At 31.2% G+C, this 18,627-nt stretch overlaps 2 protein-coding genes across 2 annotated transcripts; both read left to right on the top strand.

Annotated features, from left to right (window-relative positions):
- LOC109350433 (ATP-citrate synthase beta chain protein 1-like) lies at positions 2,930–3,331 on the top strand. Its single transcript, XM_019591670.1, has one exon. The coding sequence runs from the start codon at positions 2,930–2,932 to the stop codon at positions 3,329–3,331; it is 402 nt and encodes a 133-aa protein (XP_019447215.1).
- LOC109349663 (sugar transport protein 7-like) lies at positions 7,452–11,050 on the top strand. The gene is made up of 4 exons (XM_019590560.1): positions 7,452–7,690; positions 8,869–9,188; positions 9,641–10,267; positions 10,427–11,050. Exons 1-4 carry the CDS (start codon positions 7,546–7,548, stop codon positions 10,835–10,837), a joined length of 1,503 nt encoding a protein of 500 aa, XP_019446105.1. The 5' UTR covers positions 7,452–7,545; the 3' UTR covers positions 10,838–11,050.

The raw sequence follows: 18,627 nt of genomic DNA, 5'->3' as shown, positions 1-18,627 counted from the left end.
GACAGCTTTGCTCAGATTGGGAGCTACCGTCCGTGATGTTCCAGGAGGGGGCATGAGGAATTGAGGAAGAGGCAGTATCCTAGCTTTGGAGTTAGCCCCTAGGAGTTGCTTACCATTTGTGACTTTTGAAACACTGACAGCTTCAACTTGTTCATGTCTTTGTTTAGTGTCTGTGGGCGATGATTAATATTTTCGCCCTTTCTTTTTGGATTTTGTATATGTTAGTGGCGATGTAGTTTCCGCCTTTGTTGATTTAGTTTGTATGAACTAAAGATGACTTAACCGTTTATATGCATTGTGTTATTCAGGAAATTGTGAATTAGGTTAAGTTATCATTCGATAACGATAAGTTGATTTTCCGCATTTGAGTTACTTAAAGTGATGTCCCGGAAAAGGAAGGTTTTAAAAAGGAAACATTTTTATACAATCTCTTTATTCAAAAAAAAAATTTACCCATTTTTCCGCAATGTTTTTTAGAAGTATTTTTCGGGGCGTTACATGATCATTAAGGGAAAATAAATGGGCTCCACCAAACCTTTTGGGGGTGATGACGCATCCATTAACCTCCCTCCCGTATTCAGTGGCGAGGTGATGACGCATCCAATAACCGCCCTCCCATATTCAGTGGCGAAGGATATGCCTACTGGAAAGTCCACATGAAAATCTTTATAGAGGCCATCGACTCGAATATTTGGGAATCTATAGTCAACAGGTCCTTTGTTCCACAACATTTAGTGGACGATGAACCGAAAGAAAAACCAAAAAGTCTATGGACTGATAATGAACGTAAAAAGGTTCAATATAACCTACATGCTAAAAACATTATCACATCGGTCTTATCCTATGATGACTACTTTCGGGTTTTGCAGTGCCAAAATGCCAAAGAAATGTGGGAAAGTGACTCACGAAGCCACTAGCGATGTCAAGCGTGCCAGGCTGAATGCCCTGACACACGAGTATGAGTTGTTTCGTATGTTACCGAGTGAATCTATCGTTGACATGAAAAAAGGATTCACTCATATAGTTAACCATTTAGTTGCTCTAGATAAATATTTTACCAAATGAGAACTTACTAATAAAGTTTTACATTGTCTTGACAAGAGATGACAACCTAAAGTAACATCTATCATGGAATCCAAGGATCTTGACTCCATGCCTTTGGCGACATTATTTGGAAAGCTTCAAGAGCACGGGATGGAGCTTGGACGCCTGATTATGCACGAAGAATCAGATCGCAAAAATAAAAGTATATCTCTCAAAGCAACAACGTGTCAATCTACAGAAGAGAGAGAAGAAGACGAATCTGATTCAGATATGGATGATAACTTTGAGCCTTCTCGTATGCAAATTCGGGAAATTCTTAAAGAAATGAGGCTTCAAACATTTCCAGAAAAAAGAAGCGCGCGAGTCAACTAGAAAAGGCAAGGGTAACAAAGAGTGCTTCATTTGCCATGAATGTGGTAAGCGAGGACACATGAGGTTTCAATGTCCTACTTACCTCAAGAAGGTTGATTCAGATAAGAGCACTCCTCGGGACAGTAAAACATGTATAGTTGATAAGCATAACATATAGGTAGTTTACCATTTAATATCTTAACTGAAAATATGCCAGTTAATCGATTAAGTAAGGCTTTAATCGATTTACGTGAAAACAGTTTTAATTAGTTTCAACAGATAACTGAAAAACAGAATTCAGTTATTCTAATCAGCCCGTTAATTGATTAAAAGGGCATTTAATCGATTAATTGGGCATAAAACTACTTTTCTATATAAACTGTGATTTTTCACCATGCTTCATACATTCATTCATTCATTTTTAGAATTGCTAAGTTGCATATTTTCATGCTCATTGGATGTCATATAGGCAGAAAGAATTGCATGTGAGAATAGTAAGAGATAGATCATGCTTAGGGATTAATGTCACTCATTGCATGTGATTAAATGTGTTCATCATTCTATCTTTTCTTGCATGATTCTTTCATGTGTTTTAGAGATTTCTTAGGGTAGAAATTACACGTTCTTCATGATTCTGATCTTACGCATATTCATAATAATTTGTTAGATTTGTATAGGGTTTATAGCTTGTTCTTAATTGTAATATTTGAGCTATTTTGTGCTTCACATTACTCTGTTTTTGTTGTATTTTTGTAACAAGGAAAGTCGTCTCTTGGTGTTGTACCACCAATGAGATACAGAGAGTTTTCACCAAGACTTGAAGGTCTTGAGTTTAGAACATACTCTTGGTTGGGGCTGGATCGAAGGAAAGGTTTTACTAGACGATAAGTGTGGTCAAACCAATGTAGGAGTTCTAGGAATTCAAGAAGGCAGCGTTCAAGGTCTTGTAATTGGAAGTGTGTATGTAATATACATTGGCTTCAGTTTTAGTGAAGAAAATCTTCAAAGATTGGAAAGGGAGGACTGGATGTAGTTTTGCAGTGGACCACAAAACGAACCAGTATAAAAACCTTGTTGCAAACTGTTTCTTACCCTTATCTCTTTACTATTTTAAGTTGTTTTTAATTGCCTATTTTAGTTGATAATTTGAATATAGTAACTCTGTCATATAAAGATCATTTCTGTTCAAATATATATGTTGTATCATTTTTGTATAATCAGTGAGTGGTTGTGCAATCGAGCCATTCAACAACTGTCTGTTAAGTGTGATTTAATCGATTAAGGCAATCCTTTAATCGATTAACTAGTGATTTTTCAGAATAGGGCTTTGGTGCGAATACCGGCATTTGGGAATGGCGACACCTATTCAACCCCCTTCTAGGTGTATTCTCTCACTAATACCTAACAGATTGAGGGGTGTAATTGACGATGCTGCTCGTTACTTCAAGGATGCTTATGACAAAGGCCTTACACCTTATGATTTTTATGAAAGTATGAAGAATAAGGGCATTCATGTGCCAGAAATCGGGGGCACATGATCAAGAATAGGGACAACAAAGACAAGAGAGTTGAGCTGCTACAGAAGTTTGCACACACTCATTTTCCTTCTATGAAATACATGGAATATGCTGTCAAAGTTGAAACATGCACTCTCACAAAGGCAAGTAATCTAGTTCGTAACCTAGATGATGCAATTGGGTCCCTTTTCTTGGATCTTCTTGTAGATAGTGGAATGTTTTCCAAACAAGAGATTGACGAAATTGTGGAGATTGACTATCTAAATGAGCTCTTTGTGCTGACATGCTCCATTGGTCTGATTAGGCGCAATTTTGACCAAAAGAGATTGAAGCAACCACTCTACTGTCACCCATGGGAGAATGTTCTATACACAAAGTGGGAGGATTTTGTATGGCTGAAAGAACATCATCATACTTGAAATTACCAACCATTATGAAATCCTGCTTCTGAATTATGGTAGAATGAATTTTTTTAGCTGTTAGATTAGTGTTAAGCCTTGAGCTTAGTGACCAAGAAGATCAGTAGAAGTTATTGATCTCAAATTTTCAATCCTCTTTTCAAAATCAATTCAATAGAAGTCCTATGACATACTAGTCAATATTTCTGACCAAGAACATAACTAAGTGATTGAAAATCCAATTACATTAGGATCGAGATTCCAATCTATTCTTCTTTCTTTCAATTAAGACTCAATTTTTTGCTTCTTCATTCAAGATTCAATTATCAGAACCATGCTTAAATCAAGATTTCAAACTGGGAGTTATAAAGATTGACTCACGAGAGCATGAGAGTATTGGAGATATTTTAGAGATTATTTTAGAAGTTGGTTAGGTGTTTAGGAAGCTAGGTAGTTAGTTAGGAGTTAAAATTAGTTTGTTAACTTTGTATCATTCAATGCTTGAATCACAAATTTCATTTTTCTTTGTATAAATAAGCCATGAGTGACTTCCTTTTCAATCAATGAAAATGAGATAAATTTCCAAATTTGTAACTCCTTAGAAAATCTCAAGCCGACTGGATTTAGTGGTATTATTAGAGACTCGACAAGAAGTTTTATCTTCAGCTTCTCATAATCCATTTGTGTTGCAAATAATTTGAAAGCTAAGGTTAGTGCTCTACTTGAGGGTTACATATTTGTTGTAATAAAGATTGTAAAAATATTATTTGCATGTCTATCTCAATGAACATTTTGTCTTTGATCTCCAATAAGTTTCTCATGACTCACACTTATTCAACTTTGGTCTATGCCATAGGTGACATTCTCCAACAATATTTGGATGTTTAGCTTCAACACATTATTAGGGAGGACAATTCTTATACTGATTTTTTTAGCAAAACTTAGAGCTTCAGATGGTCGTACTTTATCAATTTTTGAAACACCCCATCATGAGCTAGAATATGAAACCCAGCTGGGGGAAGTGTAAATCATGAAAAGACTAATTTGTTTCATGAAAGAAACTATTAGTGAATATTCAATTACCTTGTTTTTATTGTTAAATTGCCACACAAAAATCTCTAAAAACTATTTAATGAGATTTTTTTTAGATAGCCAATTAGCACAAACAAAAATTAAATTAATTCTTCATCTGGTACTTTATTTTAACAATTCAAAGATTTTACCTGATATTAAAATTGTTTTGAATAATAATAGTTATAAAGATTTAATATATATATATACTAACAATTTAAATGGTTTTTACACTATCAATAAACTATTCACTATTTATATATTAATTATCATTGATTCTACAATAAAAATAATATAAATCAATGATAAATAATATACTAATAGCGTAAAAAATTATACATTAATACTATATTAATAGATTTCAAACTCTAATTATAAATGGGTGTGGCTTTCAAATTTTGAACTCTATTATCTCAGTTGTTGTAGTCACGATAGCAACAATAAAATATTTTTGAAAAATATGTAGACAATTTTTAATGTCTAATGTTATGTATATAGTTTAAAAAGTCAATCAATGATACAAAAATTGAATATGATTTGACTAATAACCTCATTTAATTCACACAAAACAATGATGAAAAAAGAGTAATAAATAATAATATAGATCAAGAGAGAGAAAATAACTAAAATCAATCAAATGATAAGTAAAATTAAAACAAAATTCTAAATTACAAAAGAAATAAAATGAAGGTAGTATATATAAATATGGATATAAAATGCATGAACAAATATTTATGAGTTCTATATACTATTATTATATTATCCATCATTCATATTTAATCATTATTTATTTTTCAAAAAATAATTCAAATGAATTATAAATGATGTAGTAAATGTATAGATATTACATTCATAAATAAAAACTATAAAGATGTCAAAAATTACCAAACAATACATATACCACAATAGGGATAAAAATAAAAGCCACCAATAATATGATTTTGGGAGTTGTCAAAATTTGTAATACGACATAAAGTCCATAATATCAAAGTTTCAAGGGTATTTAAAACTAAGAGGTAACAACTATTTATAGTGCACTTTCTATAACTTGTATATGTACAAAAAAAAATATGACATAAGATTCTCTAAAGCCAGATATTAATTGCACCAAAGTCAGTTATGATCTTAAATGTTAATAAAAGACACAGAAACTGAATGGGAGTGCGAGTATTGTTTTCTTTACAAATATCGTCCTAGATTTTTAAGCAAACAAAAATAATTATTAGACTTTTATATATGTTTCATTCATTATCACTGGATGATCCAATATTTGTTTAATCATATTAACTCTTTAAGAAAAGTAGTACAAATGTATAATGAATAATGTATTAACTGTGTATAAATTTTTGTACTAATGATACATAATATTATACTCTAATTATCTCTCATCGTATAAGAATATATTCAATGTATAATGAATGATGTATTAATTGTGTATAAATTTTTTTACTAATGATACATAAATATTATATTCTAATTATCTCTCATCGTATAAGAATATATTCCCCGAGATATTTGATTACCTCTTTTAACAAATATCATTCAATTAAATCAAATTGTCTGGGATAATAAACTAATCTCTTTTGACATTTGTGACTGCCTTTACTAACAGGTGTCGCTCCTAAGAGTTAAACCCTTACTCTTAAGAATTTAGTATGGTCTTACACTACTAGACCAACACCTTATCGCCATAAAAAAACAAAAAGAGTAATTAATAAAGCTTTCCTCAAATTGAGTAATACGCGCACTCACTCCACCCTATGCTGCAAATATTATTTAGAATCACACAATTTGAGACCACGCAATTGACATCACGTATAAAACTCACCCTAAAGTAGTTGTTTATTTATTTAAGCTATTAAATGCTTTATATTTTTGTATAAATGTGCTTGCATGTGTTTGTTTTTTTCCTCAGTTCTTTCAAGACGTGAAAAGCTACAAGAAGAATAATTACTATTAACTATAAGAGGTCCAAAAGGGTAGAAAAACCAGATCTAACAAGCGAAATATAATTTGGGTTTAATATCTATTTATTTTGTAACTATAAGTTGCATATAGTAAGTAAATTATCAATAATTTATAGGTTATTTTTATTTATGAGTGAATAATAATTGAGTATAATACTTATGTAATGTTAATGTAAAGATTTAAACATAACCAATATCTCATCGATAATTTTCATTTAGATTATATTTAAAATTCAATAATAATTAAATATGAATGATGAATAAATGTTATAATAATGACAATATAAAAAACTTCTTCACTACTAATATATACCTATTTTTTTCATAATAATTAATATGTAAATAATAGATAATATTTTCAGAATATAATTAGGATTCTATTTTCTCATAAAATATCTTAAACAACTAAGTCAGCTACCTAATTCCTAAGCTAATTTCTTGGTTGTTCGGGTATAAGTAGGAATGCATTATTGCATTGCAGATTTCTTAAGGTTTGAGTTTGGTGTTGAACAAAACTTCATTCATATATACAAAAAGTATCACTTTTTTTTTTTAATTTATGATATTAAATTTATTATAAAGTAAAAGTAGCTTAGTAAATATCAAAGTTCTCATAATTTGGACAGTTTCTGGTGCCACTTTAGAAACAAGGAGCCTAACATATCCAACTTTATAGTCAACTCTTTTGATTCATAAAAAGATAAAATATTCTAAAAAACTGGTGAAATAGTACAACAAGACTTTTAGAATATGCAGAATTAAAAAGAATTAAAGATTATTTTTAAGATTTGAATATGTAATATTATTTGACTCGACCTTTTGAGAATGTAATTTAAGATCTGGGAAAATAGTTTAAACCATATTAAAGTAAAATATAGTTAATTAAATTCTTATAACGGTATGAACATGACATGACAATAATGAAACTTTATATTTGACATCGTACAACTCAAAAGTATAACCTTCATATCAAGAAAATATTTTATGGTCAACAAAAAAATTAAAATAATGTGAATTTTATGAAAGTATGCCACCTTTGCACTTGCAGATACAGTCAAAAACATTAAAAACAGGAGTTATGACAACAGTTGAAGTCTTCACAATACCATTTTCTATAAGATTTGAGCAGCATGAGAATAAATATTCATCTCTGAAGTTGAAAAAGCATTCTTGGTCTGAGAAAGTAGAATTGAGGAAATGGCAGGTGGGTCTTTCAATACAAGTGCTGTTGCTAATGAGAGGGCAGAACAATATAAGGGAAGAGTTACTGCTTATGTCATCATAGCTTGCATTGTTGCTGCCACTGGTGGTTCTCTATTTGGCTATGATATTGGGATTTCAGGTTCTTTCATACTTTGAATCAAATTTTCATTAATTTCTGTTTTTCATGTTGTAGCGGACTCCACCTAGTGGGATTAAGGCTCAGTTGTTATTGTTCTGTTTTTTATGTTCAGGTTCAATAGTAATCTGTAGTTTGAATCAATGTTTTAAATCGCGGCACAATTACTGCAATTACTGCAATTGTGAAAAATTGTGATCACAATTGCGGTCAAGATACTTAAATAATTTAAAACTTACTTTGAGAGCTCAAGCAAGAAAGAAGGTGGACAAGGAAATTATAATATACCATACACCTTTCATGAGATGCATATTTGACAACAGAATATGATTTAGAAGTTCAAAATGTATATTTGGTAGCAGATTCATCTTTAAGATTCTCTTAATATATTCTGTATGCATTTTCTATTAATTTCTAAACTCAAGTGGTAAAGCTTCCTTTCTAGATTCTATCAAATTTCCCAATTATCTTTTCAATCCGTATAACTAACTAAGAAGGGATTCTCTCCATTACTAGAGAGAGGAGTACTAATTTTACTCTTAGTTTGAACAATAAAAATGTCATTACAAGTATAAATAGAAGAATCTAATTCTCATTTTATTTTACTTTAAGCTTTGTTTTAGTCAGCACTTTCCTCTATCTAATTCTATTACTCCAGAGGAGTCCAACTCTAACTAATTCTATTTGTCTTCCTAAGATATAGATACCAACTTATTGGGGTGGAGGTAAAGATTTTCATTGTAAGAATCAAAGAACAACAGTACTTAATTTAAGGTTGCGAAAGTTTAATAATTTATATTTTCTAAAACAATTACATGTATAAAACTTAGGACAAACCAGTGGACGAGGTTCTCAGATAATAGATCTAAGAGTTAGCTCAATATTCTTTTTCCGTATAGTTCATATTCTTCACATCTCTTACACCTTCAGTGAGAGGATAGATTCTTTGTCAACAACAACCAAGACTTTTCGACACGATGGGGTGGACTACATAGGATCGATGGTTATAATTTATGAACAGAGAGATTTACTGTGATATACTAAACCAAGCATACAATCATGATAGGAAACAAGTGATACAAACATGTTATTTCTTGATTTTTTTTATAACTTAATGGTGTGCTTGTGAAATTTGGTAAGATGTTTAGAAAATTTTCTAATGCATGTTTTATGGTTAATAGGTGGAGTTACTTCCATGGATGATTTTCTTCAAGATTTCTTCCCTGCAGTATACAGACAAAAAATGCATGCACATGAAAACAACTACTGCAAATATGACAATCAGGTCCTTGCAGCATTTACTTCTTCTCTATACATTGCTGGTTTAGTTGCATCCCTTATGGCATCCCCGGTTACAAGGAAGTACGGACGTCGGGCAAGTATCATAGGTGGTGGAATCAGCTTTCTCATCGGATCGGCACTGAATGCTTCTGCTGTTAACCTGACAATGTTGATCTTAGGCCGGGTTATGCTCGGTATAGGCATTGGGTTCGGAAATCAGGTAGTCACATTTGTCTCTAACCCGTGATCAGTTCTTATGCAGATTAGTATCTATTTTCCTTATTTTTCTAATGCATGAGCATATTTATATAAAAAGGAGCAACCAACAATTGCAACAAATTGCAACCGCAATATTACAGGTATGTTTTGCAACTGCATTGTGATTGCGATTCATGTGGCCGTATTTTTTCATGATTGCCCGCATTTGCAATAAATTTAGCATAGCTGCAACTGATGTGATCACAGAAACAATGTAAATGCCATTGTCAAATGGTTTTGAAGGGTGTGTTCAACAATAATAAGGTGAATGTTAACATGATTCATTAGAAGTTAACATGAAAATAACAGTAGTAATGTGATACAAACAGTACATAATTGAGTTAGAAGATAATCTAATTATACCTTAAAGTTGAAAATTTACTTGAGCTACTTCTTCTGATGGTTGTTTTGAAGGCTATTCCACTTTATTTGTCAGAGATGGCACCGACCCATCTTCGCGGAGCCCTAAACATGATGTTTCAAGTAGCAACCACTTTTGGGATTTTTACAGCCAATATGATAAATTTCGGAACACAAAAGATTAAACCTTGGGGCTGGAGACTGTCCCTAGGCTTGGCTGCAGGACCAGCTCTTTTGATGACAGTAGGAGGGATATTTCTTCCCGAAACTCCAAATAGTTTAATCGAACGAGGATCAAAAGAAAAAGGAAGGAAACTCCTAGAAAAAATCAGAGGAACAAGTGAGGTCGATGCCGAGTTCCAAGATATGGTCGATGCAAGCGAGTTAGCAAACTCTATAAAACACCCATTTCGAAACATACTAGAAAAGAGGTATAGGCCAGAGTTGGTCATGGCTATCTTTATGCCTACATTCCAGATCCTGACTGGCATAAATTCCATTCTATTCTATGCTCCAGTGCTGTTTCAAAGCATGGGTTTTGCTGGTGATGCATCCCTTTATTCATCAGCTTTGACCGGCGGTGTTCTTGCATTTTCGACATTCATTTCCATTGCAACAGTAGATAGATTGGGTAGGAGAGTTCTGCTTATCAGTGGTGGAATACAAATGATTACATGCCAGGTAAGAAAAAGCCTACTTTTCATGCAAAGTTCTAGTTATGCTTAAAAGAATTGTGAACGTGGGGAATAATGCTAGATGCTATACAAAAATATCATTCAATCAGAACTCATGTTCAGGCTTCAGTTTCATAACGCAACTGTTTTTTTTCCACATGAGCAGGTTGTAGTTGCAATAATTTTAGGAATCAAATTTGGAGCAAATCAAGAATTGTCCAAAGGCTATTCAGCACTGGTTGTAGCTGTGATTTGCTTATTTGTCCTAGCTTTTGGATGGTCATGGGGCCCACTTGGCTGGACAGTACCAAGTGAGATATTTCCATTAGAAATCAGATCAGCAGGACAAAGTATCACAGTTGCTGTAAACCTTCTATTCACTTTCATAATTGCTCAAGCATTCCTTGCTCTTCTTTGTTCATTCAAGTTTGGAATATTTCTCTTCTTTTCTGCCTGGATTATCATAATGACAATATTTGTTATTCTGTTCTTACCTGAAACCAAGGGAATTCCCATTGAAGAAATGACATTTATGTGGAGAAGGCATTGGTTTTGGAAAAGGATATTATTGCCTTAGACAAATGTTGATACTTAATTACCTGATAAATGTAATCAACTTAGTTGTGGAGAAGTACAAAGCTTAGAAATGCATTCGAGTAAATACTCATCTTAGTAGTTGAAAAATGTAAGTATCAATCCAACTTTAGTAAATTATTATATAAGTCCTTGGAATTGTAAGAGTCAGATGTATTAATCCTTCATTCATATCAACTATTTTTTTTTTGAATTACATATGGATGATATACTTGATTTCTTAATTATAAAAAAAGTTATCTTCACTTGATTTCTTCATCTTCTACTCATCAAAATACTGAATATAGATTAGATGATATTATAAAAATAAAATCAGGTTCTTAATTAAGTATTAACCAATGTGATTGCGATAGTTGTGATGTTGGATTGTAACTGTTACGGTGTTTATTGTTTTGTGATTAAAACATATTTTGGAATTTGTTGTGGTCAGATACGTCTCAAACACAATTGTACTGCAACGCGATGCAGCCACATCATTGTGATTCGTTGTCACATTGCAATTACAATGTGATACGGTTGCAGCAGCTACCACAACTATAATATTGCAATAACCTATGAAGAATATACGTATTTGATATGCTGGGACGCATTTTCTTGAAAATGTATGATACAATACATTTGAGGTACACATACAAAATATGTACGTAAAATCTATAATAAATATATAATTATTGTTATGAATTTCTAAATAAGAAACTTATTTTGTAGGCATCACTAAATACAAAATTAAATTAATATTGTTAAATGATGATCAATCTCATTTAATTGATGACCAACATTATGTATATGCATTTCCTATTCATCTCTATGCATTATGCATTAAGTGTGTTTTATTTCTCTTGCTACAAGTCCACTTGGTAAATTGTATATTATGTTTCTCTCCTCTACTTAATTGATTGTTTTATGCTTTTCTCTCTATTAAAATGATATTGTTTCATATTTTGGGTGTTTATGAGGTCTCGGGAAAATATTTTAAAAGTATCGGATTTATAAATTCTTTAATTTTAAAAAATATAATTTTGATATGCTATAAGTATGTATGGATGAAGTATCGGTGTCGGATACGTGTCGAACACACGTAAAGATTATTAAAGTGTGGATGTTTAGTTGGCAATCACATCATATGAACGTCCACAATTCCAAACAATAGTATTTGATTAAGAACTAAGACTCCCTCTCTTTCATGTCTCATCTGCCTGTGAAGTTTTGGACTATAATGGCCATTTCTCAAGCTCCTTTATCTCGCAAAACAGAAGTTTGTCTGTTACGTTGATTTCAACGCAAAAGCACTTTATGTGCTAACCATTTCCAGCAACACCTACAATAAGACATCTGCAATAATACTGTAGATTCTCACATGAGTACGTATTCAAATATTAGCGGACATATGATGAGATCATATCATAATGGTGTCTCATTCCCTGTTTCTGACTAATAAGATATTATTACATGAATCAAAGAACTTTTTAAAAACAAAATATAACATTCTGATTGACTTGAGTAATGAGTGAAATATTATTTAGAACAGATGATCTATGTGTACATATGAATATTAATCTTAATTGTACAAAGAATATAGTTGTTCCAAGAAAACATATGTCACATGCAAACTCAAAATAATATCCTTACATTTCCAGATCAGAAAAGAGAAGATCACATCCCTAGGTGATAAGCACGTTTGAATAAATAAAAGATGAAATTAAATGACAAAAATATCTTTCTATATAAATGTATAGACGTGAGTTCCGAAAATTATCTACTATTCATACAAAATAAATTCAATCCATCTTATACATTTAAGTTACGAATTTAAATAGATATAATATAATGAATAATTTTAATAATAGATGAATTCAAATCTATATATTATACTCAATAAATATTCCTGGATGAATATCTAATGAATAATTCAAATGTATATTTTATTCACTTATTTGATTAAATATATATATATAGTCTAAAGGGATAAAAGCAAAAATTTTATGTTTAAGCTATTGACCCAATAATAAGATAATATTACAAATCAATCTAATTGATTTGTCTACCTAATTTACAGCTTTAAAATCCCTAAATCATAGAAAAGAATAATAACCAAGTATTTCAACACCCCTTGGTGTATAGATGTCACACATGTCCAATTTGTCTAAAAACTTTAAGAACACTCGACTTGAAACTGTTCTAGTAAGAATGTCTAATTGATTTTTTGGCTCAATTTTAGGAAGCTCCACAATTTTCTCATCCAACTTAATGAAAAATATGTCTACCACTACATGCTTTGTACAATCATGTTGAACCGAATTATAAGCTATATCACACGTTGCTTTATTGTCAAAATATAGTTGAATTGGTTGCTTAGGTGGGTAGCCTAAATCCATCATGAGAAGTCTTAGCCACAGTGTTTCACATACTCCAAGCGCCACACCTCTAAGTTCAGCCTATGCACTTGAACATGCAACAACATTCTGTATTTTGCTTCTTCATGTAACGAGATTACCACCTATAAAGGTGAAATAACCTGAAGTAGATTGTATGTCATCTACCCATGCTTTGATGATCTATATTTTTAGTGAATAATATTCCTTTCCCAGGAGCAAACTTCAAATACCTCCAAATGCACATAACTGTGTTCATAACTTCATATGTTACTCTCCAGGATTATGCATAAATTCACTAACAATTTTTTAACGTTTAGGCAAGGCCCGACCATTTTTAAACTTACACAAATCACTCATAATTATATACATATATTACATTGACTATTCCTATAAGATAAATAATGTAATTTCTTAAACAAAAAGATGATAACGAGTGAAATTAAGTTAAACAAAATACCATATACTGTGAAAATAAGTCCGAATAGTATAATAGTCGATATTTATTCATGTAAGATTTAAAAACTTCATTAGAATTATTGATACAATTTGTAACGAACCAAAAATAATGAATAGACATTGATTCTTATACTATTTGAATTTATCTTCACAGTATATCATATTTTGTTTGACTTAATTGGACTCGTCACCACTTTTTGGTTAAAAAATTACACTTATCTCTCCTATTGGGTAGTCGCTGTAATATATGTATATAATTATAGGTGATTTGTGTAAGTTTAAAAAATAATAAGTAATTTATATAATTTGGTGAGATTCTACAAGTTGGTGCTATTATCTTTTCCCGTGGGAATTTGGGCATTCATCTTCAACTTGAAAAGGTAAGCTTCCTTCTTGAAACTTATTCATAATTTGAAGTACTTGTACTTGTGTGTAGATGTGTATTTGCAACTTTGCAGGCATATTGATAACAGAAAAAAATGTATACAGTGTAATTTTTTTTTATAGTGTGCATCATCCACTTTCAATCATTATTTACTGTTATAAATAAAAATACTATAAATACATGATAGATGTTGCATTGATTATGCATAAATATTTACAGTGTTATATCACAATGTAGTTGATACTTTAGTATTAAACATTACAACATTTTTCTAATATTTGAATAAAATGAACAAAAATAGATATTTGCACATTCTTTTTCAGATTCGAATGGTGAAAAATAATTTGATGATTTTCTCGCATTTTCAGTCATTTTTCCATCTTCAGTCATTTTTCCATTGTATCGAGAAATTTTGGGATTAGGTTGTTGCATTTCCCAATGATTTATTACCATGACATCTCTTGACATGCATGATTACTTGTTACCTCCGATTCTTGATTTTTGGAAACAGAGGAGACTTGAATAGAGAAAGAATTTTATTGCTTTGTGGCATTTTCTCTTTGCTACTACAACATTTCTTTTGATTTATAATTTCATGTTGCCTTCAGTTCTTGTTTTTAAAATGGGAGAAACTTGAATAGAGAAATAATTTAATTAATTTGTGATATGTTCTACTTCATTCCCTATGTTACATACTTCCTTTTGATACTGGAAGCTCTGGGTGGATAGAACTCTTAAGATTCAAGGCTCAACAATCTGCTGATGATATTAGCTTGGCTCATATTATCACCCAAGACCGCTTTAAAGTTGAGGTGGATATTATCCAACACATGACAGTCCTTAATCCAAGTGACGATTGGACGATAGAGGGAATGTAGGCCCTGGACAATCCCCGTATGGTCAAAATTGAGAGGGAAACTTCTGTAGTAGAGAGCTCTATCGTCTTAGGAACGAGATCCATGAGGGATGAGTACAATTAAATGCCTTTTTGAGAACTCGCAGTTTTATCTTAAAGAGATGATTGATCTTATCTTTTTACATCCTAAGTGCTAGTTGTAAAAATTTCAACTTCTCATATTTGGAATGAGTTTTGAACCGTTATCTTTCTTCTTGTATTTTAGTGATTATGGATAGGAGTACCACTTTATCTTATCGTTCTTCTTCTTAAAATTCATTGGAGTAGATCATTTGCAAGATCTTTTCCAACTCTTTTAATATTGCCACATCTCTTGAGATATATGTTTGCATGTTGCCTTCAGCTCTTTTTTTAGAAATGGATAAACATGAATAGTTAAAAATTATGATTTGCTGCATTTTTTGACCCTTTATTGTTCCTACAACTCTTGACATTTTGTGAATGTAGCCTTTGGTTCTTGATTTATATAAATGCATAAACCTTGAATAGAGAAATGATTTGATTGATTTGTGGCATTTTCTGATCATGTATCATTGAATCATCTCTTCTGGTAAATAATTATATGTGGCCTTCAGTTCTTGCTCTGTGACTGCTTCATCTTTTTTGTCATTCGTCAATTCCAATTTCTAATCTTGTTTGATATAGCTATAACATACATTGGTCTAACACCCTAAAAAATTTACGTTGCTATTTCAAAAATGAGTGAAACTTGCATATAGCGAATTTCATCGATTTTTGGCATTTTTCAACCCTTTATTACTAACATATCGCTTAGATGTGTGATTACATGTTCCAAATCCTTTACTTAGGTTTCTCATATCAAATTTATAATTAATATGCTATGTTGAGGTGAGTTGCATCACCATAATGTACAATAATGAATTATGTTCTCATAAGTTATGTTGACTCACTCGTATGCATAAAAACTTTCTTTTTCCTTAAGGACGCATTTTGATAAAAAGAAGATGGTGGCATTTTCATTTCCCGTGAGAATTTGGGCATTAATCTTCCATAAAAAAGATAAGCTCTAATTTTCAAATTAATTTTTTAGTTTGAAGCACATTTCCTTGTGTGCATAGCAACTTTCCGGATACATTGATAATGTATTTGATAATTGGGTATTAAAACTTTATGAAGTTTTGCTCATATTTGAATAAATTGAACAAAAATAGATATTTCCATATGTTTTCATATTCAAATGGTGAAAAAATGTTAGATGATTTTGTGGTAATTTTCGACAATTTTCAAAAATGGATCAAACTTAAATAGAGAAATAATTTGATTAATTTGTGATATTTTTCGACCCATTGTTACTACATTTTTTTTATTCTTGATTTTCAATCTTATTGCCAGAGTTATAATACACTCTAGTCCAATACCTAACTTTTATGTGGCTTTTTTGAAATTGAGGGAAAGTTGAATAAAGAGAATTTGATTGATTTTTAGCATTTAGTGATGAGTTCTAATAAATTTTCCGTGTCACTACTCGCTACTAGAATAGGTTACACAACCTTGAGATACTCGACCAACCTATGTAGGAGACGGACAAAATTAACGTTGTAGCTATATGTTTATATCTGCCGTTTCACTCTTTTTGTATTATTTTATGTGCCAAAAGATATAATTAGTCAAAAAAAAAATAATTTAAAAATTAAAATTTTAACTTAAATAATTTTTTCAACTAATTAGAGATAATGATACATATCGTGGTACAAAAAGTGAAACAACAGTTATGTTCTTGTGGCTATCATTTGAAGTTCTAGAGGTGGACAAAAGAATGAAGGTTAAATTGTGTACTTTAACTATTTTTGATAAATTTATTTGAAGAAATAATGTTCTTAATAAATCAAAGAAAAAACCGAAAATTAAAGCAATTAAGAATAGATAAAAGTTTTTGGATGATTCTTCAACTTGATTGAGCTCCAAATCTGAAAAGTAAAATAATTGGTCTCGTAGTTTCTAGTCCGACAAATTGTCAGCAAAATTTACAGAGGATACATTCTCCTACCAATATGGTTCAAGAATTCAAAACTCAATATCATTTAGATGTTTCAGAAAATTGTAGCAGAAAACTAGTGTCAACCTTGCCTAGTTGATTTTCATGTTCTCTCAATTTATGTTTGTTATTGCTACTTAAATCAAAATTTTGCTAATTGATAAAATCTTTTGGAAAAGTAATTTTCTTTCACATAAGTTGGTCTATAAATAGAAAAGTAATTTTCTCAGAGTCTCTCTACCATTCTTCAACTACAAATCATCTTCTTTTCTCACTTGATCCTAGACAGATAGGGGTTTAACGGACCAGTTTAGCTCAGTTTTTTAGGTACTTTTAGAACCGAACAAAAATGGATAATTTGGTTAGATCTATGTTGATTTTCATCATTGGAACCAATGGTCAATGATTCACTTTTCTAATGGAGCATGATAAAAAATTTCATTTATATGTAGGTTTGGCACTATGTTATTTGTCTTCTATAAATTTGTCTATACACAAACGTTATAAGAATTTAGTTACTTTTTATTTATAGGAGTCAACAGCAATTATATTTCTTTGTATTAAGTACCAATTAAATTTTTATTTTGTTTACCGGTTTCGTGGTTTAGTTTAGTTCTTGCTGTGTTTCAGACCTTATTGAATTGTCAACCAAACTGATTACACATGGTTTCTTAAAAAAGATAACTGAAGTGAACTGTGGAACTAAACTAAATGAAACTTTGAAACCAAACCGAAAATATGGTTTGGTTTGGTTCGATTCAATCTCACTGATTTCGTACTTCAAAAATTTGGAACCACTTACACCCCTATATAAAAAGATAAGAAGACTATTAGTTTGTAAATTATCGCTGCTGATATTATGAAAGTTGAAAGGTTTGACAGTGAAAACTTTAATTGTTTGCAAAAGAAGATGCATTTCCTTTTTACAACATTTAAATTTGTGTAATTGTTGAACACACTATAACCAAAGAAAAAAGTGGTGGGAAATTCAACACAATAAAAAGGAAATCTCTAATAGAGTATATGCAGCTGTCGTGCCCTGATTTTCGGCTACGTGACCTTTTTAGGAGTCACCATCACGTCTTTTGCGGTTAAAACGTGGAAAACTTAATTTAAGCCCAATTAGGATTAAATGGTCTTTTATATTAGAGTTTGAGTTTGTGAGTCGATTACGAATCGAGAAAGGTATTAGCACCTCGTCCGCCCGTAATTAAACGGTACCCTAACTAAATGCATGAATTAAATACCCTTGACTTATTAAAAAAATTACGAAAAACAAATATTTATTTTTTTATTTTTGTGTCTGACAATAGTTCATCTTGCTCCTACGTATCCCTATGTGCAATATGGAAATCAAGTCTAAGTAGTCGTAGATGAAAAAATTTTGTTGGTTGGTTTGAAAATTTAGAAATTGTTTGAATCTAATTGAAGTGGAACTAATAGACGAAAAATCAATATTGATTGTTTACCCTCTTCCCATTTCGATAGATAGCAGAAGCAGTACAAGTGACAACCGGTTCTCGGCTCGAAGCGAGGAGAAAGACACAATACGAGTCGTAACCTCACTATTGAATCCCAAAATAATTAAAATGTTTGTTATTTTTTATAAAGTAAAGCTTAGAAATTTGTTTGAGTTTAATTGAAG

This window comes from Lupinus angustifolius, chromosome LG06 (genome assembly GCF_001865875.1).
Source record: "Lupinus angustifolius cultivar Tanjil chromosome LG06, LupAngTanjil_v1.0, whole genome shotgun sequence".
NCBI lineage: Eukaryota > Viridiplantae > Streptophyta > Magnoliopsida > Fabales > Fabaceae > Lupinus > Lupinus angustifolius.
Note: the sequence above shows the minus strand (reverse complement) of the source record. Positions and strands in the feature narration are given on the sequence as shown.

Excerpts from the sequence above, each read along its gene's own strand:
- LOC109350433 (XM_019591670.1), top strand. The coding sequence starts at position 2,930 with ATGATCAAGAATAGGGACAACAAAGACAAGAGAGTTGAGCTGCTACAG.
- LOC109349663 (XM_019590560.1), top strand. The coding sequence starts at position 7,546 with ATGGCAGGTGGGTCTTTCAATACAAGTGCTGTTGCTAATGAGAGGGCA. Across the intron at positions 9,189-9,640 it reads GCATTGGGTTCGGAAATCAG|GCTATTCCACTTTATTTGTC; the intron begins GTAGTCACATTT and ends GTTGTTTTGAAG. Across the intron at positions 10,268-10,426 it reads TACAAATGATTACATGCCAG|GTTGTAGTTGCAATAATTTT; the intron begins GTAAGAAAAAGC and ends CCACATGAGCAG.